A 26,320-nucleotide genomic window follows, 5' to 3' on the forward strand; every position below is an offset into this window, starting at 1 on the left:
GAAGGCTGGGGTGATCGCTCCTCTTAAGTTTGCCTGGCTAGTTGATGTTTTTCATCCATGCTGTAGCCTCTTGTGGAGCTACATAAATCATCCTCCTTCTGGCTCTGTCTCCTCCTCTCCGAAGCTCCAACGTACCGCTGTCAGCCCATTGGCACCCACGCAACACAATTGCTTAGTTCTGCTATTGTATTTGTTATGAGCTTGGTTCTGGCATTGTATCCATGTACTGAGTTTAGTTCTGTATTTATGTACTGAGCTACGTTCTGCTGCTGTACCGGTATTTATGTATGGAGATTTGTTCTAGTGCTGTATTTCTGTACCAATGTTCATTCTGGTGCAGTAAGTGTGTTGAGCTTGGTCCTAGTTCTGTATTTATGTACTGAGCTTGGTTCTAGTGCCGTATTTATGTACCAAGCTTGGTTCTAGTGCTGTATTTTTGTACTAAGGTTGGTTCTGGTGCTGTGTTTATGTACTAAGGTTGGTTCTGGTGCTGTATTTATGTACTAAGGTTGGTTCTAGTGCTGGATTTATGTACTGGGCTTGATTCTGGTGCTCTATTTATGTACTGTGCTTGGTTATGGTGCTGGATTTATGTGCCGGGTTTGGATCTGGTGTTGTAACTATGTTCTGAGGTTGGTTCTGGTGTTGTATTTATTAATTCAGCTGTTCTGATGGGGGTATGCTGTTACTGTATCTTGCTGCTTACTATAGAAGCAGAATACAGGCAGACTGCCATCTAACTTTAGGCTGGCACTGGGTTCATTCTTAACTGCAACGCTCAGTAGAACGAAGGTGCTGCAACACTGATTAGAACGCTGTGCCCCATTGGCTACCATCGGCCTTACTAACCTTTTCTTATGTGAAGATATGAAAATGGACCATTAGAATGCATTACAGTCTATGTGTTGTCTTCATCTCTCCCCAGTGATGCTGAGAGAAGCTAATGGGAGTTAAAGGGCACAATGCTCTGATGAGAGCTGCAACCTTTTCTATCTATTTATCATACCTGGCCCCCTCAACAACACCCCTCCCCAACCCACCCCCGCTGATGACATCTTTTGTCATTTCTCTATGTCATGTAATAATTCTTTGAAACCGCAGGTACTATACACTATTAAGAACTGGATGCCTTATGTCCATTGTGAAAGTACATCTTCCAGCTAGAACCACTAGCTAAAGTCAAAATTTCATATTTTGCTATCACATTAGCGGTCGGAAATTTGGTGCAATTTTCCCATTTAACTGAAATTAGGGTCCTTTTCTGACCTTCATTCAATATCTTCCTAATGAGGCCTAAACATCTTCAAAGTAAAGCATTTCCCCATTTACAACTATACTCATGCCTGGCTTTTCCCTCCCCAAAACAGCACCATATCTGTCCATATGTGGTATTGCAGCTCAGCCCCATTCCACTTCTATGGAGTTGAGTTTCAGTACCAGATGCAACCCATGGTCAGGTGTCAGAGCTATGTTTTTGTAATCTTGCACAACCCGTTTAACTGTAAAATAATTTGGAGGATGATAAAAAAAAGACACAAAACACTTTTTTTCAAAAAAAAAAAATCACATTTTAATATTATTATTGCCATTTTCAGTGAATATACTTAGCAAACAATCACAGTGCAAAAGCATGGAGCTCCTTGCGATTATATTACAGAGGTATGTTACAAAGCTCCTACAGGAAGACTGAGATAATGTCCATTGGGGCGTCCAATGGAACATTACAGTATCTGGCTCAGTGGGGGATGGGGGGGTTGTGGGGCTTGACCTGTCTGTCCGTGACAGGCAAGATAAGGGTAGCTAATTATACAATTAGGATCATGATTACTAAGTATTAAGGTCTAAGGCACCTTACAACCCACATATGTATATTCATGGGCAATAGTTGACTGTATGGCTTAGCAGAGCTTACTAAAACTAGGCCTCAGCTCAGAGAAACAAGTTTATCACATTTTGTAATCACAGGAAAAGCTGGGAGACAACTATCCTAATGGAAGCTTACACTCTAAATGGAGACCTTACGGGTTCAAAAAAATCACAGAACACAAGGAATCTATCAAGATGGTATCTATTTTACAGGCTACTTCTCATCTCTGTAGGCTTGGGTTCTACAGTTTAAGGACCACCATACTTGTAATACCAGTTACTTTTTATAAAGGTGCTACAGATACCATTCAGAAAGATCATGTTGGCAAAGATAAGGTACTAGGGCAGATATTCCAGCATTGATATACTTTATAGTGTGCATAGAACATTGAGCAAATGGTTTATTGAAGAGGTCCTCAGCTGGTGGACCCTTTATATGGCTCTATAGCTGTTGTGTGTAGCCAATATTAATAGTACACCAGTTGGCCCCAGCACCTTCAACTATGGAAACTTTTGAAAAACTTTTGTGAATGCTATCAACAAAGCCTTTATACGAAGTAGCTTGTAGTTCGGTTGCCCTGGGGGTCACATATTAACAGTACACATATATGATAATCTTTAGCAACTAATCAACAGACTTGACTTGATTGATTTATTTATATTGGCCATAGATAGACTAATTTCGATGATAATCCCAATGAATCGTTATGTAACAACATGAATATGACTCAGAAGACAATACCCATAGATGATCCATTAGATGTCTACTAAGCCCAAATAACAATGGGCTACTCAACCTTAGAAAGTCTTACTTAAAGTGGCCATGAAATCAGAAGAACTCATCAGAAGAAAAGTAAACTGAAGATTGGTTGCTGCTTATTTCTGACTTTGACTGTAGATGTTCCTCAGCTAAAAAATAGTCTTCTACAGAGTTACCCTGATCGATAAAAACTCAAGTTTCCAGCTATAATCGTCAAAGAAGCTTGGTAACTTCTTGGACCCTGATGAAGTTATCAGCAGTCCATTTTGCTTGATCTACATCAAACAAAGATATAACCAAGCGTTTAGCATGGTGCCATAGCTAACAATCACATAGACATCCTAAGAAAACGAAAATTATTCTATCACTAGGGTGCAGCTGAGAGAAATTATACCAAAATAGTTATTTATTGGGACCTTCTGCCCACACAGTGACACCAAGCTCTTGTGAACCCATCTTCTTACTGCATTATACAGGCATTGATACCTAACCCAGACTTCTAACATTCTGCAAAACCCAAAAAGTTTACAATACTGATGTGGACACAAAAAAAATCCCCATTGATAGTGTCCAATACATGCCATGGCTTCATTCTAAAATGGAGTCTTATTTGACTTTTTGCTGGTGAATGAAACAACATACAAGGATTAAAGTGTCCAATGCTTGGGCTAAAGATAGGTAGAGGGTAAAACTCAAGAAAATTTTTAAAAAATTACAGAAAAAATGGATTTCATGTAAGCAAATTCAACACAAGTAATATTTACAATAATATCATACAAGGTGCTAAAAGACTTAAGAACATGGTAAAGTGATAAAAAATATAGCTCCTTGGGTGTAGGATCATTTGTTCAAGATCTAGAGAAGATAGGTAAAAGGAATTTTCCACCATTTCCCCAAAATCTCAGCAATGCCCTCTTTTGTTGTGGACATGATGGGAAAGCTGATAGCGGCCTACTGCACGCCATACCGGGTTTTAGCCCACAAACTAGCTTAGGTCTGAGGATTCCAAACAGGGGACAGCTACTCTATGTTTTGACCAAAACATCAACCACTGAAGCACCTTCAGATGGCTCTCTAAAGGGATAGCCCCATTAAAATGCCTCATTAGGGCACATAGAGGGGGTCCCACACCTATGATGTCTATATGCCAGAATGGAAGTGCTGTTCTATAAGCATGTCCATTCATTAGATGGACAGCCAAGGGAAATGTGCAAGTGGTGATACAAAAACCAGGCTTTCGAGAAGCTGGAACTGTGGCAATCAGCTGATCACCATGATAGTTTCTGTTTAAAAAGGGTTTGTCTTCATTAGAAAACCCATTTAACTGAAATTTTAGGAAAGTAGTGAAGAATTCCTTAAAGGAGTTGAAAAAAAAATGGCTGCTTCTTTTTCAAAAACAGCATCACTCTTGTCATTAGGCTGTATCACAGCCCTATTCACGTGAAGAGCGGTGCTGTTTTGAGAAAGAGGCAGCCATGTTTTCCTAACGTCATACGACCCCTTCAATGGCTATCATAGAAGCTTTATCAATGAATTGCCCTAGTAGTTGGACAGGACTTGTCTATTGGTTCAGGAGAACCCTGAGAAAAAACCCAAAACTTTCACAACCAACCCTCCATTGAGAGGTAGTTGCCAGAAAATGTTAAAGCTGAAATATTACAGAATAGCTTTATTAACAGTTATTCATAAACTAAACCGCAATGGACTTCACTTAGTAAAAAAACGTAACCTACAAGCAACATATTCACAGAAAAGATCAATAAAAAGATTAGCCAATCACTAAGTCAACATTACCCATAGTAATCATTACCCAAGGAAAGTTGACAAGAACTCTTTCCAAGACTCACGTAGTCTGCACATTCCTCCTGAACACTTATTATTTCACACGGTCTGCATAAACATTATCTTCCATGTATAACTTGAAATGCGTTGGCACAGTCAGCACAACTAGAAAGAGCTTGAAATGCTCGAGTTTGGGGACAGGATTTATCCTATGTACGTAATCAGAAGAGTGTTTCTAAAAAACTAGCCATTTTTGGGGGGCAATGGCGTCACGTGTGTCCCCTATAGAGTTTGTGGGATGGAGACTTTGATCACTCTTGGCAACAGTGGTGCAATTAAAGGGATTGTCCAGGGAGCCTAAATTATTATCCCTTTAACTGCACCTCTGCTGCCAAGAGTGATCAAAGTCTCCATCTCACAAACCCTATAGGGGACACACATGACGCCATTGCCCCCCAAAAATGGCTAGTTTTTTTTAGAAACACAGACCTGCGGTATCAGAACCTTCAGTTCCGGCCTGGGTCTCGCTGAATGGCCCCTCATTCTGTGCTGGTCACGTCATCAAGCGGGCTGGTTGTTTGGCTTATCTAAATAACTAAGTCAGCCCCCTTCGCTGTTACAGCCAATGCAGAGAGCCAACTCCCTTGATGACACGACAGGCACAAATAAAGGAGCCATATTGAAACCAAGCTGAAACTAGAGGTTCTGACCCCGCAGGTCCATGTAAGTATTTAGGCTGCCTAAAGGCAACCCCTTTAAGAAATAGAACCCAGTAAAGACTGTATTATGGTGCTATATAAGGGTTCTTGTACCTAGGAGTCTGTTTATTTTCTCTATTAAAATCAATTGGGAAAGCGCTATGCAATTCGAATGTGACACCATTTTTGAAAAACTACCGCTGACCCTTCAAACCCCTAAAGTCACATAGTTGATCAATTTCCATTCACACGAAGGGATTATCTGGGTCTGGTAAAAGCAAAAAATTACCCTTTGACACAAAGCACGGAAAAAGCAACGAAAAGTGTTTATTGAGACTATATGCTAAAATAGCAGCTATTTTGTTCGGAGGGCAGTGAGGTATTCCAGATAACTATAGACTTTTGTTCAACCGGCTGTAAGTAGAAGTCAAGTTCTAGAGCTGGCCATACATGGGTTAAATTTTTGTTCAATTGCTTAAAGAGGATCTGGGGGCACGGGGGTATAAATGCTGCAAACACTTATAACCTTCTGGTATTGCAGCTCATCTCCCATTCACTTCAATGGAGCTGAGTTGCAATACCATACGCAACCCTATGAACTAGGGTGGCGCTGCGTTTGGAAGAAAGCAGCCATGTTTTTCTAACCCTGGACAACATCTTTAATATTGTGCTAATTTGACTTTCAAGCTTTCTACAAGACAAGTGCTGAGGTACAATATAAATCTTCCTCATAGCAACCAATCAGATGCTTTCTTTCATTTGCAAAGTAAGAGTTCGACTCTGATTGGTTGCATGGATTACCAAAGCTAGCCTTATCTATAGAAACTAGTGCAGACACAGAGGAGCTGTTGCCCCAACCCCTAACATCCAATCAGAATTTAGCTTTCATTTCGATACTAGCTATAATTTGATTGGTTGTTATGGGCAATCATTAAGGTCCATTGCATTCTGGGTAAAAATAAGTTCTAAATCTGATAGGAACTATTTTATCTCCACTAAATACCAAATCCCCATTTACGTGTTCAGGGCTAAGCATAACCGAATCACTGCAATTGCGAAAAGCCTCAAAAAGTTACCGTAATTCTTCCCTTTTCACAAAGTCACAAAATATATCACATTTCGTACTTTCTTCATATAAACGTTATCTCTATACATGTTTTATCACCAAAAAGATAAAAAAAATTGCGGCACAAAAATATTTATAACAAAATTAGAAATTTGCATTTTTTTTTTGTTTAAAAAAAGCTTTTGAGCCTCCTACGTCTGCTGCTAAGGATGCTGGGAAGAGAAGCACATATCATTCCAGTCTGTTACTCACTGATATATAGGAGAAGTTTTGCATCATATCGGTAAATAACAGATTCAATTCTAGAATTCAAGTATTTAGGTGAATATTGGAGATTTTGAGAGATTTCCCATGATGCATCATACCATACTCCACCAATACCTTGAGGCATACTTATGAACCTTCAGTCCCAAAATGCAGGACACTTTAAGCCCCCATCCCAGGTCTACCTATGAAGACCTCAAAAATACCATTGAACCACCCATGTCAATGCAAATTAGCATAACTCCGCCCATGTCCTGGGGCTGTTGGCAAGTATGCATCAAACTTTCTTTTAGAGTAACTGTCAAGAGGTCGAATAATGGACGGATGATCTCAAATATATCTTCACAATGGGGCATGTCAAGAAGAAATGTGGGCATATGTTAATGGGATGTATTAAGTTTCCAGTCTGTGTTCCCGTTCAGACCCATCTGGCCTTTGATGCGGTTTTTGGCCCACATGACTTCAACACTCCCTAAGCTAAAAAATAAAATAAAATAAAAAAAGCATATATATTTTTATTTATATCTATATATTCCAAAGCTTCTTGATGATTGCATTGATTGATGCATAGATTTCACTGTTTCTAGAGGCACAAAAATGGACGCCGACCACAGCAGTGCCTATAGCAGCAGAGATCTCCCTTCTCAGCAGGGACGGATACTAAAACAAGCAGCGATTTAGTGTTTTTACATGTCTGTTAATACCGGCGGCATCCTCAGGGGTCACCTGTACACACGAAACATGCATGTACAAATATACTGATAAAAAAAGTGCAAATATAGCATTTGCCGTCGTCTGCCATGAAGCAAGTGAAATGACCTGGCCACCTCAACCGGCTTTCCTTTGGAGGGGATGTAATGCTGATGGTTTAAAGGGGTTAATCCTGTTAGCTTGCCATCTAACACTTTGTGTTGATTGCTGGCACCAAGCAGTCACAGCAATCCTTCCAAAGACCAGTATTATTTACATTGGCAAGGGCATTGTGGGTGCCTGTCCCGCTATTTGTTTTGATGGATATTTCGGGATGAGTATTCCTGGTAGTAAAGGAAGATGAGATTTATTTTGATATCCCAAAAGCATTTGGCAAACCCCCCTAAATTGTAAATCTGGCATTACTCAGTGGAATCTGGTTTATGTATTCTGCTTTTTGGCATAAATATTCCGTTTAGGGTCTTCAAAGCCTTCGACGTCTTCCTTCATGAGGTTATCTAGAGCAAATCGATACAAAAGTCCAGGTTGGTGAGATTCTCCATTAACTTGTACTTGGAATACTGCTACCTACCATTGATAGAGTAGTTAGAAAGTGCCTAAAGAACTAGCAGATTAGTAGCCTCCTGACTCAAAATAGTAGTCACTTGGATGATGCCTACCAGAGAGACAACCATAGTAAGGTTGAATAGGAAGATCTCAACAACCTGTCAACTTTTTGGCCACCACTTGCTTCCTACGTCAAAAAGCCGCTTTGTAGCCAAAACTTTGCTGGTATTCCATGACGCAAATTGGTTAGATTATGTTAACGGAAGTTCATTGTGTAAGTTTCCAGATCTTTCTTGAAACAGACCGTATTCAGGAGGTAGAAGACGTACCCTTGCGGTGGCAAATTCTTCACATTTCCTTCACCACCACCAATGCTTCTTATGAATTACTTAGGACAATGATTTTAAATCTTGACGATTCAGCATTAGGTGGAGATGTTTGCATTGGGAGTCGGACTAGAGTTTCTAGTTTTTTATCATTGTGGGTCGTTGACAGAAGATGATTTGGACAGGGGTAAAACCTCAGAGGATCGCAGGTGGTAGATGCTCACTTCACATAACACTCTCGAAGATGATAACCTTATTATCCGACACGGGGCTCAAGCTGGTCAAGCTCTTGACATCTGGATCAGGTGCCATGTACTCTAAATGATGAGTTCCCCAGATGGGTTCAGTCAGATGATACCAACGCTGTTAATGAATATTAACAAGGTTATTAGATTTATAACAGGGGTATAGATGATTATCACAATTCTAATGGTTGAATAAAAAAGTTTCTAGGACAATGCTTTTTTATGTTTTCAACTGAATTTGAGAAGACAAGAAAAAGTTAAAAGGTTGAACAAAAACTGTTTTTGGGGCAGAAGATTGGCATTATCATCATGTTCCCCTGCCCTAGTCCTTGCCCATATAACCTTCAAGTCAATGACAAAAATCCAAGTAGTACTTTACATGAGCTAAAAAAAAAAAGAGTTGATCATCAACAAACATGATCGTAAACAGCAGGACTAACAGTGAAATATTGAATATTTTTAGGTTCCTTGGCCAAACCGCAATATGGAAAAATATACCCGCAGCCTGTTATGATCCAAAACAAGTACCTTGTTGTGAGGAGCCTGGCCAGATCGCAAAAAAAACTTAACTTGAAGTGTATAAAACTAAATCTTTCCCTTTAATAACATTCATAAGTATGTATGTCAATGTTTCTAAAGACGTTTCAAATAAAGAATCACAGAGGCCAAAAGGTCCTCAATTTCTTATCAGAACTACAGTCCTTTTCTGGACCTAAAAAGACTGTTAATAATGGCTAAAAAATTATAAGCAACTGCATATACTGCAGATGTTAAAGGGGCTACCTGCTTTGGACTGTCTCTACTTGTTAGAATGGGTCCTTGGCAAAAAGTTGATCACCAGGTGTTCCCCTACTGGGACCCCCAGTGATCAAATGTAATCTGTGGAGAAATCTGGTAGAAATGCAGTCCTAAGCTCTCGCTCACGACCTGAAGGTTGAGGGTTCAATCCCCGTGTGGTTTAGGTAGGCGGGTCAAGTGTGACTCAGCCTTCCATCCTTCCAAGGTTGGTAAAATGAGTACTCAGCTTTCTGGGGGGTAAAAGATGACTGGCAATGGCAAACCACCACAAGCAGTCTGCCGGGAAAACGTCACGTTGTAGCGTCACCCGAGGAGTCAATAATGACTCGGTGCTTGCGCAAGGGGACCTCACCCTACCTTTATTGCAGCACCACCAGAGGGGAAATCAGGTATTACACACAGGGCTGGACTGGACTACTTTGAGCCCACTAGAGGATATAAAATTAGGGCCAACCATCCAGCTATACAGAGCAGGTGCATGTCCCCCTTCATTGCATTGTAAACTCAGCTAGACTTTATGTTCAAGCCTGGACCCACTGGAACCTCCTTTCTTCTGGTGGTCCAGTCTAATCCTAAGGCTAAGCGGTTATATCTCAATTCATATAGAAGCCAGTGCACTTACTTCTTTCAGCGATCCCTTGGCACGTGTGATTTTGTAAAGGAAGGTCACAGGAACGCACAGCATAGATGACATAGCAAAGCACCAGCCAATTGCTTCACCCCACCAAGGGTATGTGTAGGTCTTATTGTACGTAAGAGGCTTGTAGTTCACTAGGTTGAAGATAAATATGGCCTGTGTAGTAGAAAGAAGGTCAATGGATACAAGTTCGGCACATAGGTTCTTCAAGAAAGCCAAGGTTGACTTATAAGTTTACAACTTTTTTAGGAGTTAGAAGAGTCTAGTAAGACCTAGTTCAAGAAAGAAGTCACAGGAATTAATGACTTATGAAAACATTCATGGAAATCATTATTGCTGGACTATTCGGACAGCTGCGGGTTATGATAGGCTTCTTTGTTTAGGATCTGAGCAAGTGGTATGAAGCAGCTGTCTTTTTAGCAGCATCGTAGATCAGAGGACTCCAACCTGCGGCTTTCCCGCTGTTGCAAAACTAGAACTTCTGATATTTAAATCTGCCCAGAGACATTAAAAATTTTCAGTATGTCCTTCACTAATCCAAGTATGATTGTCACCATGAACAGGGTTGGAGATGACTGGTGGTAGAGGTACAAACCATGGAGCATGTACCAATTACGCTTTATGGCAGAGGAACAGGTGATATTGTTACCTATGATATATCGATTTTTTTCTTCTAGTTTCATATACCTTTCTTACTTATAGACAGAGGTCATAGGATCCTTTTCTCCCAACATGTGGAACTTACACCTTATAGACATTATAGCTAATATTGGTGAAGAAGCGATGGATGTATGCAGCTAGACTGATGGGACATGACACACTCAACAAGCCGAAAGAATTCAGCTAAATAACATGTTGGATATAGCTGAAGGAACCATTTCTGAGTCCCATCTGTTTAATGCACAGTAAGTACCTCTGGCTCTAGAGCTGGTAGGTAGTCAAGTATCAAGGGCCATGGTGGTGTTGGATCCTGATTTAAAGGGGTTGTCCCGCGGCAGCAAGTGGGTCTATACACTTCTGTATGGCCATATTAATGCACTTTGTAATGTACATTGTGCATTAATTATGAGCCATACAGAAGTTATAAAAAGTTTTATACTTACCTGCTCCGTTGCTAGCGTCCTCGTTTCCATGGAGCCGACTAATTTTCGCCCTCCGATGGCCAAATTAGCCGTGCTTGCGCAGTCCGGGTCTTCTGCAGTCTTCTATGGGGCCGCTCGTGTAGAATGCCGGCTCCGTGTAGCTCCGCCCCGTCACGTGCCGATTCCAGCCAATCAGGAGGCTGGAATCGGCAATGGACCGCACAGAAGCCCTGCGGTCCACGGAGACAGAGGATCCCGGCGGCCATCTTCAGCAGGTAAGTATGAAGACGCCGGACCGCCGGGATTCAGGTAAGCGCTGTGCGGGTTGTTTTTTTAACCCCTGCATCGGGGTTGTCTCGCGCCGAACGGGGGGGGGGGGGGTTAAAAAAAACAAAAAAAAAAAAACGTTTTGGCGCGGGACAACCCCTTTAAGTCCTCCAAATCTGCAACTATGGTCTGTTTAGTTTGGATTGCAGTATCAAATCAAGGGCATGTCACAATTATATTTTCACTTGACTCACCTAGGGGGCAGCAGCTCCAAAAACAATGATAGACATGGACATTCCTGAGGATACAACTGCTAAGATTGAGCCAACATCCCCTCCTCATTCACCGTTATCCATTTTCAACTTAGTTCCTCCAAGGGGTCTCAGAGGTTCTCTATGAGAGTTCCTCGGAACCAAATTTTTTAAAAATAGTGGCCTATGCTTTATGGATGGATGGATAATACACATGTAACATTGCTTGGTAATATTACATTGAAGGTTTGATATTTTGTGTCATTCCACAAGGCATACGTCTAAGGGGTTGTCCAGCTGTAACTATTGGGGGCTATCTGCTGGATAGGCAATCAATAGTACATCAGCTAGGGTTTGATGCCCAGGGTTTATCTGTTTGTCAGGCCTTGTGCACTGAGCTAATTTCTACAGGAAGCAGACAGCTCCATTCCCACTACAGTGGTTAGGCTTGGTATTGCAGGCAAAATTCCCACTGAAATGAATAGGAACTTTGCCTGTAATACAAAGCTTTGCCAGTGTGGTGAGAACGGAGCTGTCTGCTTCCTGTAGAAATCAGCTCACTGTACATGGTCACCAGCCTGAAAAACAGCTGATTAGCATGGATCCCAGGTGGCGGATCCCCGTTGATCTTCTACTACTGGCCTATCCAAAGATAGGCCATCACTAGTTTACAATTGGACAACTGCTTTAAAAGGTGTATTCCATAAACATCCATTACATGCAAAGCAATTTTATGGAGGTTATCTTACCATGCAGACGAAGGGTGTTATGAAAGACCAGCACCATTTCATCCAAGGAAAGGGACGATATCCAATCATTCGAGCAATGTCATCCATGAATCTATCAGCACCTGATGACAGGAAATTAATGGAAAGGTCAATACTGGTAGATCCATATTTTTATTACTATTCTTATGTCCTTCATTTTTAGTAGCATTTGAAAGTTTGAGATGGTGATGGATGTGATGGTGATCTTAATGGTGGTGCTTATGATGGTTGTTTTAATGGTGGTAGTCTTGATGGAGACCTTCATGGTGGTGGTTATGATGGTTGTTTTAATGGTGGTAGTCTTAATCTTGATGGTGGTGGTTATAATGGTTGTTTTAATGGTGGTAGTCTTATTCTTGATGGTGGTGGTTATGATGGTTATTGTCATGATGGAATGGTAGAACTTATGCTTATGTACATATGGCATGACATTAGACCTGATATAACTTCACCCAGAACTATGTATGTCAAACATTGAACAAATTATCCCCCAACATGTGGCCAAGATGTCCTCTCAGCAACCAAATTCCAACAGACAGTATACTAGGAACGGTCATCGTGTCTAGTGCTCTGTCATTTAAGCCTTACTTCTCTATTCCTGAAGAAACCCTATAACCTATTCTACTGTAAGTAATACAAGTAAGATGTAAGACTCCCAGTCAATGCATTAAACTAGATGAGCTCTGTACAGTAGATATGCTGCAGCAAGTGTGACCAATCTGGCATTATAAAAGCAGTCTAGGAGATGCTCTGAGGCATCTCTACAGCTCAGCAAATCCCAAGGACACAGCTATATTAAGACTGAGTTTTGGTGTCGAGGCGCATGTCTGGATGGCAGCCAACGATCGTTCATGCTCCAGCTCCTGCATCTGCCTCTGAAGTGACGGGAAAGTTCTGGGCAGGACTCATTGTAAACACAATTAGCTTTTAAATCTATCTGAAATACGGATCATACATAGCAGCATCGGGGAACTAAAATCTCCAACATGTTCTTTCAGCTTTCATATTGCTAGCAGAGGTATATCTTGAAGCTCCTGGCCTCCAATGAAAAATTTTTCAACATGACACTCGTCGACCATGTGCCATCTAAATTCTAAAATAATGGTGTCTGCACCCTCTAAAGCTATGCCGATGATTGCAGATGTTTGTAAGAAAAGCATGTATTCGGGTCAAGATGTTTAGTTCACTCCTCTTCTTGCTTCATTGCTCCCAATGACATTGGTGTAGCTAGAGAAGGTCAAAGGGGAATCTGAGCTCTAGTGCTCCACAACCACATAGATGGACCAGCAGCTTCAAGCTAGGTCTCTGCCCAATGAGCGCGGTAGGTTGTAGCATCAATCAAGCCCAGATGCCCCACAAGCACATAGATGACCAAGAGCTTCAAGCTAGGTCTCTGTCCATTGAGCAAGGTAGGTTGTAGCATCAATCAAGCCCAGATGCCCCACAACCACATAGATGACCAAGAGCTTCAAGCTATGTCTCTGCCCAATGACCACGGTAGGTTGTAGAATCAACCAACCCTGGATGCCCCATAACCACATAGATGACCAGGACCTTCAAGCTATGTCTCTACCCAATCACCAAGAGTAAGCAATACATGAATCATGTTCTGTTTTGTAGTTTGCCCACTGACTTACCATAAACCCAGGCAATGACCACACACTGCCAAAAAGTCTGCCAAAGGAGGGTCATTCCGCTAGCAGAGTAATAGTCAAACAGTTGGAAAACATACATCCCACCCTGGCAAGAGAAACACATACATGGAATGTTAGTCACATATAACCATTCAGTTCTACATCTATTTGGTCTTAAAAAGAAGTGTGAAATCAAAATTATGCCCTCCAAACACACCTTTGATGTTATTCAAACCCTCTTTAATCCTGAGCAAATAACGTCTAATCCTTTATGCAAATAATCTGGCAAGTGCTTTTGGGATTTTCCCAATAGTTACCTAGTGCCACAGTCCTACCCAGTGCCCTACCCTCTTCCCCGAGTCACAGCCCCACCATCAGAAGACATGACATGATCTACCTCCGCATATAAACTTCTCGCATGCACCATTCGTCCATAACTGTGCGCATGCGCAGTACTCCTATGACCAGGCTCATCATGCGTGTGCTGGGCTACAAATCAACAGAGCATGTACAAGAAGTTGGATAGATGAAGGTCTTCTGATTGCGGGGTTGTCAATCTGGGAAAATGAGGAGATGTTTGGCAAGACTATATGGCGAGAACCAGAACAAGCACTTAGCACTATTGGGAACACCCTAAGGCACTTTCCAGTTCATTTACATATTGAATTTTAACTTATTTGCCCCAGAATTAACTCTTTCCAATCCACTGTCTGACGTCTAAAGACATTCTGTTGAAGGCTGTACTGCTTCGATGTCGGAAGACGTCCGGCAGGGTATTCTTACTGTAGATTACTGGCCGCTCTGTTCTCTGGGGCCTCTCCAGCATGTCACACACCGCAGTACTGGTTCTAGCCAGCAGATGGCACTATTGTATAATGGCAGAATAAGAAAGCCCCCTAGGAAACACTGAATCCAAAATTGGATTGCAAAGGGTTAAGAAGGTGTGAATAGTAACAAAGCTACATTAGTCTCTGCCTATGTGCAAGCACTCTACAGAAGGTTTGCAGTGCTCTGGAAGGCAGAATTATGATGACAGACTTCCTTTAAATTAAGGGGTTGTATAAGAGTAGATAAACATGGCTGCTTTCTTCTAGATACAGGGCAGATACGTCGGTCAGGTCTGCTACTGCAGATTAGCCCCATTGATTATGCAATTTTAAGGTGGTCTAAATTTGGTTGGGAACAGGTGTATAGGTGCGGGTGATACAGATTATAGAGTATGGTCGTATTACGGTCATCCCAACTTGGCCCAAGGCTGTGCCAGATATCTGTTGGTGTTTTTAGTCTTCCATTCTACACCCTGTTTATATGTAAGTAATGCAAATAATGAGACATGCTGAAGCCAAAGCCAGATCATAGCAACCAAAGGGGTTATTGTTCCAAATACTACATTTTCTCTTCCAATCGAATGCTAATATTTGATGACATTCAAAACATTGACTAAGAAATCTGCTCTCTTTTCCCGGCAGTGAGATTTAGTAATACTCATGTAACACAATGCAGGCGATTGGTATTTTTATATACTTTGCACAGAACAATCTCACTAAAAAAGTGAGATATAAAACAAGTAGATGCAACAAAAAATAATACGGTACATAACAATATAAAGAAATATGACAGAATAGGAGGATGGTCCGTCTATATATCATACCTCCGTCAGCATGGAGATGTCAATGAGGAACATGGCTGTGCAGCAAATGGCCACAGCTACCTCCCGTTGGAACCGGAAATAATAACGAGCGGGAAGCAAGTCCAGGATGGCGGTAATGAATCCTTCCACACCTACAAACTGTAATCAAATATAACAGTAAGTGATGTTATATACTGTGTGTCCTAAGTTTTGGAATACTCTTCCACTGCTAACTGATGACTATGCTATCCTGGTTTATGAGATGTCATATGATATATCTGTATAATACACAACCTATTTCTAAATACCCTGTTAGAGGTATTTGAAGTTGTCCTTTAGCCTGAATGGCTAATGACTACAAAGAGCATCTCTTACACTGGAGGACCCTGCACGCTTGTCCATTACATGAACAGGCCATTGATTTCATTAAGAATTGTGTAATACTTCCTTTTACCTGTGGAGGTGCTGCAGTTAAATTGAACACTGGCTGCTAGCTCCCTGCACAAATTACTACTTATATTGGAGGTCCCAGGAATGTGGCACCTTGTAATCAGCTCATCATCAGGAAATGACCTTCTATAACACAAGGCTTATCTAAAGCAGTCACTCTTTTTAACCCTTTCCAATCCCGTCTCTGACGTCTAAAGACATTCTGATTGAGGACTGTACAGCTTCCGATGTCGGAAGACGTTCGGCAGGGTATTCTTACTGTTTATTACTGGCCGCTCTGTTGTCGGGGGGGGGGCTCTCCAGCATGACCAATACCGCAGTACTGGCTCTAGCCAGCAGGTGGCGCCATTGCATAATAGCTGAAAGAGAAAAATCCCTTGGAAATCCTAAATCCAAAATTGGATTGCAAAGGGTTAATATAGGGACTGACGATCCTTCTTGTCTCTATTACGTATTCAGTTCTGTGGGAATATATAAAGCTTGAATAATCTGTTCTATGGTATTAGGGATCCATAAGTTTGATCCTTTTCACCACCCCATATATGCCAATACTTTGCCCAGACCCACATATATGCCAGCATTAACCCCATTGCTTCTAAGTTTGAATGTAGAGCATTGCAATTCTATGTGCAATTACAACAGTCAAACTCATGTTCTCACTGAAGAGTCAACTCTATTAATAATGCATTAAAGGGATATTTACCTGGCTGTCCAAGCCAAGGAGAAGCAGCATAAAGAAGAACAGAGCAGACCATAGAGGCGCCACCGGCATCAGACTCACTGCCCGAGGATACGCAATGAATGCCAATCCAGGCCCTGAGTATTAAAAAAAACCACATTCATTGTAATGTCTGTGTGCAGTAATAACACTACTAGAGATGTGATAAATCCAGCCAGGCCTAATTCTCATGCCCATCAAGACAATTGGAGAAAAAGGACACTAAATGTTGCTTTTAGGCCAAACAAGTCTAATGGATGTGCAAAAATTTGTTTTTGACATACTGGAAGAGTCAGAAGTTCTCAGTAGAAGGAACTTACCCGATTCAGCCACTTTGGAAATGTCCACTCCCTGTTCATTTGCCATAAACCCGAGAATGGAGAAGACCACAAAGCCAGCGAAGAAACTGGTCCCACTGTTAATTAGTGCGAGGACAAAGGCATCTCTGAGGAGAAAGACATACCATAAGTGGTCAGAATGAACACAACTGATACGAATGTTCATATGACTTATGTGAGGACATTATGGGACTTGTATGAATTCCCTCAACTTTGAATGCCCTGACCACCACCTGTCTGATGAAGTTCACCCAAGGATTCTTAATTAAGCAGTAGCCCTCCCTGTACGCAACATTTTTATTTTCAGGATTATGGTCAGGGCAATAACACAAGACAGTCTATCAATATATTAAAAAAAATGTATCCTCCATGGAGACCAACCTAATGGCTATGTTGGAGATGATGTGAAGAGTTTGACCCAAGCTAATGTTGACCTATTCCCTCTGTTGAACCTGCTACGTCTCACTCCATATGAATACCATAGCTATCGAGGGGTGACCTGGTCCAAAAGATGAAGGAAGGCGAGATTTTGCTGTCAGGGGTGGAGATGGTAGCATGAACCAGCACAGCAGCAATAGCAGACCCATTTTTATCTTTTTGCTACTAAACTACCAAAGGACAGCTATTGGCATCAGATGAGAAGGTAAAAAGGGGTCATCTTTCAAACCTATATATAGCTTAGGACTGTGACATCAACCCTTAAAATACATAGAGTATCTGTGGTGCTCATCAGTTGTTGAGCTAAGAATGACTTCCATGAATTAAGGAGGGGGTCTTGATCATTCCACAGGAACCATGCTCACCCCACGTGGACACAGTCGCTCGGCCCATCCAACCATATTACACAGAGCAGCTGTCATGCCATTCTGACCCCAACTCAGGGGTTTCTTCTTTCAGCAGCTGTTGTGTACGGCCATCAATCTCATTATATAACCCTACTGTCAGATGTTCGCTCCTGTTTCATTAAAGCGGCCTGTCATCATGAAACGATAGTTCCTGATAAAACACTACCGAAGAACGTGATCATTGGGCAATCACACTAAGTGTCCGGGCACAATGTTGCCTAATTCCATTGACTCGTCCTAGTATTGGGGTCATCAATATGGTAATGATCTTGTTCATCCTCAGGAATTTTAGAACAATGATGAAACTCCTTAGAGATACACGTTGTCTAATTTACAAGACCCAGTTTCAAATACACTCATTGTAAAAAAAAAGAAAAAGCACCTAGAAGGAGTAGTCGGAATGGATATACGTAGGGATTGCAATATTAGAGCAAAACGATCATTTATTGGGGAAAACTGACCCCTCGAAGAGAGGCTCTAGTACCCTGTTGGGTGCCTCTAGCCTGGATGAAAGATGTAATGCGGGCATGGAGGCTCTATTACCCTGTTGGGCCACCTCTAGCTTAGATATAAGATGTGATACGGGTGGACATGGAGGCTCTAGTACCCTGCTGGGTGCCTCTAGCTTGGATGCAAGATGTGATATGGGTGGACATGGAGGCTTTAGCACTCTGTTGCACAGTCTGTAGCTTAGATGTAAGATGTGATACGGGTGGACATGGAGGCTCTAGTACCCTGTTGGGCCACCTGTAGCTTAGATATAAGATGTGATATGGGTGGACATGGAGGCTCTATTACGCTGTTGGGCCACCTCTAGCTTAGATATAAGATGTGATACGGGTGGACATGGAGGCTCTATTACCCTGTTAGGCCACCTCTAGCTTGGATACAAGATGTGATACGGGCAGACATGGAGGCTCTAGTACCCTGTTGGACCGCCTCTAGCTTGGATACAAGATGTGATATGGGCGGACATGGAGGCTCTAGTACCCTGTTGGGCGCCTCTATCTTGGATGCAAGACCGTTCATCTACTCATGCCACAACTCTAATCATTTGCATATCTGCCTGAGATGTAACTACATGTTGAGTTTTGCAGCAAAATGACAACTTCTTCTAAGTGCTTGATTTTTTTGACAATGGGTGTATTATATTAGGAGCCATGTTGAAAAGAGGCTACAAAGAGTTTCTTGAACTCTGAAGGACCCGTCGTGTCATGGCATTCTTAATGGACACTATGTATTTAATGCTTCATTTAGCCTGTGGTTATAGTTGTACGCTCCGAGGAAACTGGCTCTTTCTGTAACCACTATAGATATCAATGTAGAAGGCTGCTTGCAAGTACATCCACCTCTCCAATGAATTCCGTGGGGACAAAAGCCTCTGTGAATAAGCAAACCCTGCTCTTCAAATAGGTTAGGGTCCCAGAAATAGGGTCACTCAGTTATCAGGCATTCATGGTATATCCTGTCAATCATGGCCACCCTTCGACCTGTGTGCTCGCACAGAGCTCCAGCTGCTAGCTTGTAGGTGGGAAGGCGTCATAGGTAGAAGAAGACTGGGTGCAGTTGCCCCCCCTTAGGTGTTTCTGTCAGCCCATTGTTTCCCCCACTGTCCAATCTCTTAGTTCTGGTGCTGTATATCTGTTATGAGCTTGGTTCTAGTATTGTAGTTATGTACTGAGGTATGTTTGTGCTGTATTTATGTTATGCGCTTGGTTTTAATATTATATCTATGTAATGAGGTTGGTTCTCTTGCTGTATGTATGTTATGAGATTAGTTCTGGTGCTGTAATAATGTGCTGAGCTTGGATAAAGTTTTGTATCTATGCACTGAGCTTGATTCTGGTGCTGTATTTATGTTGTGAGCTTGGTTCTGGTATTGTATCTATGTACCAAGGTTGGTCCATGCAGTATTTATATTATGCGCTTGATTCTGGTGCTGTATTTATGTTATGAGCTTGGTTCAGGGTCTTCAGACTCTGGATCTAGATGAAAATATTTACATTCATTGGCAATAATGAATGCAATAATACAATTGGAGTTTATAGGGTAAGTAAGAGTTCTCAGCCCTGTAATTGCCTGGGTACTAAGGGAATGTAGACAAGTTTTGTCACAAAGGCCAATCACTTGGCTGGTGACAGGATAAACACTTTACCCCATGAGTGTTGTTCATTGAGTACTCTACCCACACAATGTACAGGGGAATGAATGCTGCCCGCTGAATGCATGAACAACGGAGGTGGAAATTAAATGCATGAAATACGTAAAGTTTAAAATCTTCCATTGTGTTTGCATTCCACTACATTTTCAAGGTCTCTGCTTGCTGTCAATGAATGGAAGCACTGTTATTTACATCAGGAAATGGTGGCTATCCTTACTAAACAACATCCCTTTTCTTGCAATGAGCCATGCAAAGCTGTTTTAGTCTCTGGATGTAAACCAGAATATTTACATTTACTGACAGCAAGCAGGGACCTTGAACATTTAGTGGAATGCAAGCACATGCAAGCACAAAGAAAGTTTCAGATTAACCCCTTAATGACTGACAATGTGGCTTTTTTTTGGCGATCACTAATGGGCTTTTAACCTGCACTTACAACATTTTAAGGAGGTGGCTAAGCCGACTACTGACAGCCAGGCTCCGGCTCTAACAGGCAGAAACCTCAGATCCTGGCAGTTTAACCCCTTACATGCCATAATCAATAGCAACTGCGGCATGTAAGCACATGACAGGGGGAGGGATCTCTTCTTACCATCCATCGGCACCCAGCAATGCAATGCGATTCCCATGGCAGCCGGAAACCTGACAAAGGCCTCTGTGTCTGCCATGTAACTCAGCCTACAAGATCCCGTCTCTGGCAGAGACTAATAGGCTGATGTCATAGGCATTGTAGAATGCACTACATAAGTAGTGCAGTGTACTATCCTAGAGATTGAATGATCACATTTTTACGTCCGCTTGGAATTTCCTGATGACTTTCTCATCCCCAAATAAAAAAAAAATGTAATAAAAGTTCTAGAACACATTATATATACCTCAGAATGGTGCCATTAAAATATACATCTCATCCCCCACAATACCCAAGCCCCTATACGGCTATGTCAACGAGTTAAGGCTCTTGCAATGCGACTATTAAAATCACTTGGTCCTTAAGGTACAAAATGGGCCGGTCACTAAGGGTTAAACTTTATTTATGTGAGACTGGAAAACCCCTTGAAGCTTGTGCGGCACCTGATGGATGATGACTGCAGCAGAGGGGATATGTGTGAGTAGATGGTTGCTATGGAAGAAAAATGTTTTGACAAAGTTTCAGTCCATAGCAACCAATCCCATTCCAGGTTTCCCATATACAGGAAACTAAACAAGAGATCTGATTGGTTGCCGGTTCTGCACTATATACACACTATACTCTCTTACTTGTAGCAGTCATTGTTAAAACGATTATAGCTGCCCAGCGCGGTGAGGGCCCCCAGTCCTATGGCATAAGAGAAGAAGATCTGCGTCCCGGCGTCGATCCACACCTGTTGACAATGACAAGAACGGCACATTATAAAGTATCTCGTATGCAGTGTACAAGCACACATGAGCAATAACATGCTCAGAGCACATATTGCCATTATACAATGGTATGGCATATTACTAACATACACCATAGCATTGCGTGAATGAAAATGGCGTATGTGCTATTTTTCCTGGCGCGTTTACAATTGTTCCTGCCCAGGCCGCTTCGGGAGATGGACTGCCCATCATCGAACATTTGTATGCTCGCATAAATAAGGCGATCGGCTGATGAACAAGCGTTTGCTCGTCCGTTGGCTGAACGTTGGTCCCGTTAAATGGCCCGATCGTCGAGTGAATGAGCATTCAGAAGAACATTAGACTAGGGCTGCATGGCTACTTTGGCCGCGACTCAGGTCACATGGCCAAAGACCACAGTTTAGCCCTGCAATCTTGCAACCTACTAGAACTCAATGTGGTCGCGGTGTAATTCGCAAGTGAGGTTGGATATTTTGCGATCTGTGGGCTCCATCAAGTCGCAGGTTTCAACGCAAACGCATGGAGTTCTATTGCACTGAGGTATCGCAGGGTGTTGTTGTGGCCAAGGTCTCCCAAGAGGGTCAACTTTAGGGTTCATTCACGTGGGTGTATTTCTCGTCTGCGTTCTGTACGTGTATTTCACAGACGGCACAAGGACCCATTATAGCGGCCTGTCCTATTCTGGTCGATATCACAACCAGAACCGGTCATGCAGTATGCACTCTCCATAGGGATCGGACAAAATATGGTCGTGTGTCTGTGTGCCGTCCAATGGGAGTTGTACTAAATATTCTTGGGCACAACTCACGTACACCTGGGCCGTAAACATGTATTCCTTAACCTTGGGCTGGTGCTGTTATCTTCAGTCTACGGATGTCAGGCCATGATGGAAGTTGTAGTCTTGCAGCAACCGAAGAGCCAAAGGTTAGAGAATACTGACTGAAACTATACTTTGTGACTTTAAAAAGGTTGTCCAGGCGTAAACCAATAATGGTCTATCCATAGGGGGTCTACCACCTGGGACTCCCACCAATCACCTGAGTATGTTGGGTTGATGCCCTTGTGCACTGAGCTGATTTCTGTAGGAAGCAGAAAGCTCCATTCTCACTGCAGTGGCCAGGCTTGGTATTGCAGACATTTAAGTGAATGGAAACTTGACATGTAATACCAAGCTTGGCCACTGCAGTGTCAATGGAGCTGTCTGCTTCCTGTAATAATCAGTTCAGACCATGAGAATACCAGTGCAGTAAACAGCTGATTAGTGGGGGGGTCTCAGGCAGCAGACCTGGTCTACTATTGATGGCATATCCCAACAACAGGCCACAAATAGTTCACAATTGGACAATCCCTTTAAACCTAGAGGAGAAAAGCCTTAATAATTGATCTTCTTCAGGAAAAGATATAGATCCACATATGCTCTTGCTCAATGAGCCAGCTAATGACTGCAGGGTTAGAAAATTAATCCAGAGGCATTTTGTTCTAACCACAGGGACCTTTCACACGGAACGGAAGTACGCCACAGGAAGTGCATGAACCCGAGACCTCAGTTCTTTCTTGCTTTTACCTGGGCAGACCCAAGCTTAGACCAGTCGGGCTTAAGGTAGTATAAGATGCCTTCAGCAGCACCTGGCAACATGGCACCACGAACAAGAAGGATAAGCAAGACGACATAAGGGAACGTGGCTGTGAAGTAGACAATCTGTTGGAAGAGAGAAAATATACATAGTGAAGATGTAACATCTGCGAACTGTTCTAGACATTGGCTATCATAGGGCCAAATATAATGTATACATGGATGTGTAGCATATATAACACATAATAATCGTATATATGGATGCCTTCAGGACCTGCCTTAAGAGTATGCTACCAGTGTGTTCAGTTCTCAAGGGAGCATCACTCACCCTGATGGGCTGGGCACCTGGAACCTCAACCCTTAATTCCATCCATGATGCCCAAAGAAGTCAGCTGAAGACATTGCACAGCATACCATACAACTTAAAGTGATCCTCTGGTTTAGGGCCAAAATTCTGTCACGGGAAAGATATAGAGGGGGGTATATTACCTGCAGTTGTTGTTCTTCTCCTTTCCTCCGATCCACCACTTCTGGGTCCTGCTTTTGGCTGTCCAAAATGGCCACAGCAATTTTCTGTGAACTGCTCTTGGATTGGTTAGTGCTGATCACATGAGCAACACTGGCCAATCAGAGAGCAGATATAGTGCATTAGTAATCTAACACTTAAAATGCACTGTGAGGATTAGGTAGCCTGAAGACTGTGCTGGCCATTGGACCCAGAACTAGCGGACCAAAAGGACAGCAGAGAAGAATAATATACCCCCTTCTGCTGTGGTCCCGGGAGAGACTTTTGTCGTGAAATTGGAGGGTTGCTTTAAGGGCCCATTCAGATGGATGTATTTTCTGTCCATAATTAGTCTGTATTTTTTTTACTGACTTATTATGGACCCATTGAATTAAATTCTATTCACACGTGCTGCATCACGGACCAAAATCACCCATGGAAGTCTATGGGAGTGTACAAAAGCTCAGTGAAAATGGATGTTACATAAGTATTCACTGCATTTTTGAGCATGTTGCCAAGAAATAGTAAAAAAAACCAAAAAACATCAATTGGGCCTACTTGTGTTTTTGTTTTCGTGCACATGGAAAAAGCTGTGAATACGGATACAACACACATGTAAAAAAAATGCACATAAAATACATACATACGGTGCATTTATCATGGACCGAGATTACATATGTCTGTGTATTCGGACTAAGGCTGTAGACTACCCACTAAGGATTTAACCTTTTTCTCATAGTATGTCATGATTTTTACTGTTGTCAGCTTCTGGGCCAATGAACAGGGCCGATACGGGCTGATAACTGGGAACGGTAGATAACTCTCAATTTCTTGGGAAGTGATAAGATACATTTTATGGTTAGTGTCCCTTTAAGGCTCATTCAACTTTGTCTTTCTGAAATCAATGATGGCTGTGAGTCAGTCATTCCCATAATGGTCTGTCAGGCAGGATCGTGATCACAAGACGTAGCTGCTGCCCTTTACTCAGTGCCCACAACCCACACCGGCCTTGTCCATTCTGACTCCGTGGCAGAGACTTCTAATAGTGCTGATATGTCTGTGTTCATTACACATAAAACTAGTTCTAGACGGGCGTGATAGATAGATACAACGCGTTTCGGCTATGCAATAGCCTTTATCAAGCATCATTAAATGAGATAGATAGATAGATAGATAGATAGATAGATAGATAGATAGATAGATAGATAAATGATAGTTAGATTAGATAGATAATGGATATATATAAGATAGATAGATGATAGATATGAGATAGATAATAGATAGATATGAGCCAGATAGATATGAGATAGATATATATGAGATAGATAATAGATAGATAAGAGACAGATAGATATGAGATAGATAATAGATAGATATGAGACAGATAGATATCAGATATATAGATATGAGATAGATGGATGATAGATTAGATAGATAGATAGATAATAGATATATATGAGATAGATGACAGATATGAGATAGATATATATCAGATAGATAGATATGAGATAGATAGATATCATATAGATAGATGATAGTTGGATTAGATAGATAGATAGATATCAGATAGAGATAGATATCATATAGATAGATAAATGATAGTTAGATTAGATAGATAATAGATTTATATGAGATAGATAGATGATAGATATGAGATAGATAATAGATAGATATGAGACAGATAGATATGAGATAGATAATAGATAGATATGAGACAGATAGATATGAGATAGATAATAGATAGATATGAGACAGATAGATATGAGATAGATATATATGAGATAGATAATAGATAGATATGAGACAGATAGATATGAGATAGATAATAGATAGATATGAGACTGATAGATATGAGATAGGTAATAGATAGATATGAGACAGATAGATATCAGATATATAGATATGAGATAGATGGATGATAGATTAGATAGATAGATAATAGATATATATGAGATAGATGATAGATAGATATTAGATAGATAGATAGATATTAGATAGATAGATGATAGATAGATATGAGATAGTTAGGAGGAATCACTTAAGGAGGATTCATTTAATATTTAAAGGGGTGGTCTCGCGAAACCAAGTGGGGTTATACACTTCTGTATGGCCATATTAATGCACTTTGTAATATACATCGTGCATTAAATATGAGCCATACAGAAGTTATTCCACTTACCTGCTCCGTTGCTAGCGTCCTCGTCTCCATGGTTCCGTCTAAATTCGCTGGCAGCTTGCTTTTTTAGACGCGCTTGCGCAGTCCGGTCTTCTCCATTCAGCACGAGCCGCTTCAGTGTGCTCCCCGCTACAGCTCTTCTGCGCATGCGCAGACGAGCTGTCACTGCTCGGGAGCGCGCTGAAGCGGCCATTCTGCACCATCCTCTGTTAGAGGAAGGTGCAGAAACTGGAGCTGCCCAGCGGAGAAGACCAGCCCAGCCCAGCCCAGCAGCCCCGAGAAGCGTCCCAGGTAAGTGATGGGTCGGGGGGGGGCTGCCGCTGCGCCGGGGGGGGGCTGCCGCTGCGCCGGGGGAGCTAGCGCTAGGCCGGGGGAGCTAGCGCTAGGCCGGGGGAGCTAGCGCTAGGCCGGGGGAGCTAGCGCTAGGCCGGGGGGGCTGTCGCTGCGCCGGGGGAGCTAGCGCTAGGCCGGGGGGGCTGTCGCTGCGCCGGGGGAGCTAGCGCTAGGCCGGGGGGGCTGTCGCTGCGATGGGGGGGGCTGTCGCTGCGCCGGGGGAGCTAGCGCTGGGGAGCCGGGGGCTAGCGCCGGTTACCTGCTGTCTGGTCGGCGGCTGCGGGGCGTCTGGTCGGCGGCTGCGATGCGTCCGGTTGCCATGGAGACACAGCTGGCAGCGTCTCGGGAGCGCGCACGTCGGGCTGCAGCGAGCGACTGGGAAAGAGCCGGCGGCCATCTTGAGGAAACTTTTATAACTTGCTGAAACGCTGGAACGGTAAGTACGAACCAGCTAGAAATGTCATTTACAGGGGGGCTTAGTAATGTGTGTTTAATGGGGGGGACTGGGCAAAAA

At 42.4% G+C, this 26,320-nt stretch overlaps 1 protein-coding gene across 1 annotated transcript in view; it reads right to left on the reverse strand.

Annotated features, from left to right (window-relative positions):
- Positions 1-1,549: 1,549 nt before the first annotated feature.
- The window catches only part of SLC6A8 (solute carrier family 6 member 8), a 69,259-nt gene continuing 44,488 nt past the window's right edge, over positions 1,550-26,320 (reverse strand). Inside the window, exons 5-13 of the mRNA XM_066580660.1 lie at positions 22,784-22,918; positions 21,100-21,203; positions 16,819-16,943; positions 16,484-16,596; positions 15,352-15,489; positions 13,704-13,806; positions 12,049-12,149; positions 9,685-9,855; positions 1,550-8,382 (exon numbers count right to left, since the gene is read on the reverse strand). Coding sequence (XP_066436757.1) covers positions 8,245-8,382; positions 9,685-9,855; positions 12,049-12,149; positions 13,704-13,806; positions 15,352-15,489; positions 16,484-16,596; positions 16,819-16,943; positions 21,100-21,203; positions 22,784-22,918 — 1,128 coding nt within the window. The 3' untranslated portion in view covers positions 1,550-8,244. The remainder of the gene's footprint in view (positions 8,383-9,684; positions 9,856-12,048; positions 12,150-13,703; positions 13,807-15,351; positions 15,490-16,483; positions 16,597-16,818; positions 16,944-21,099; positions 21,204-22,783; positions 22,919-26,320) is intronic.

Source organism: Eleutherodactylus coqui, chromosome 10, assembly GCF_035609145.1.
Source record: "Eleutherodactylus coqui strain aEleCoq1 chromosome 10, aEleCoq1.hap1, whole genome shotgun sequence".
In the NCBI taxonomy this organism is placed as follows: Eukaryota; Metazoa; Chordata; class Amphibia; order Anura; family Eleutherodactylidae; genus Eleutherodactylus; species Eleutherodactylus coqui.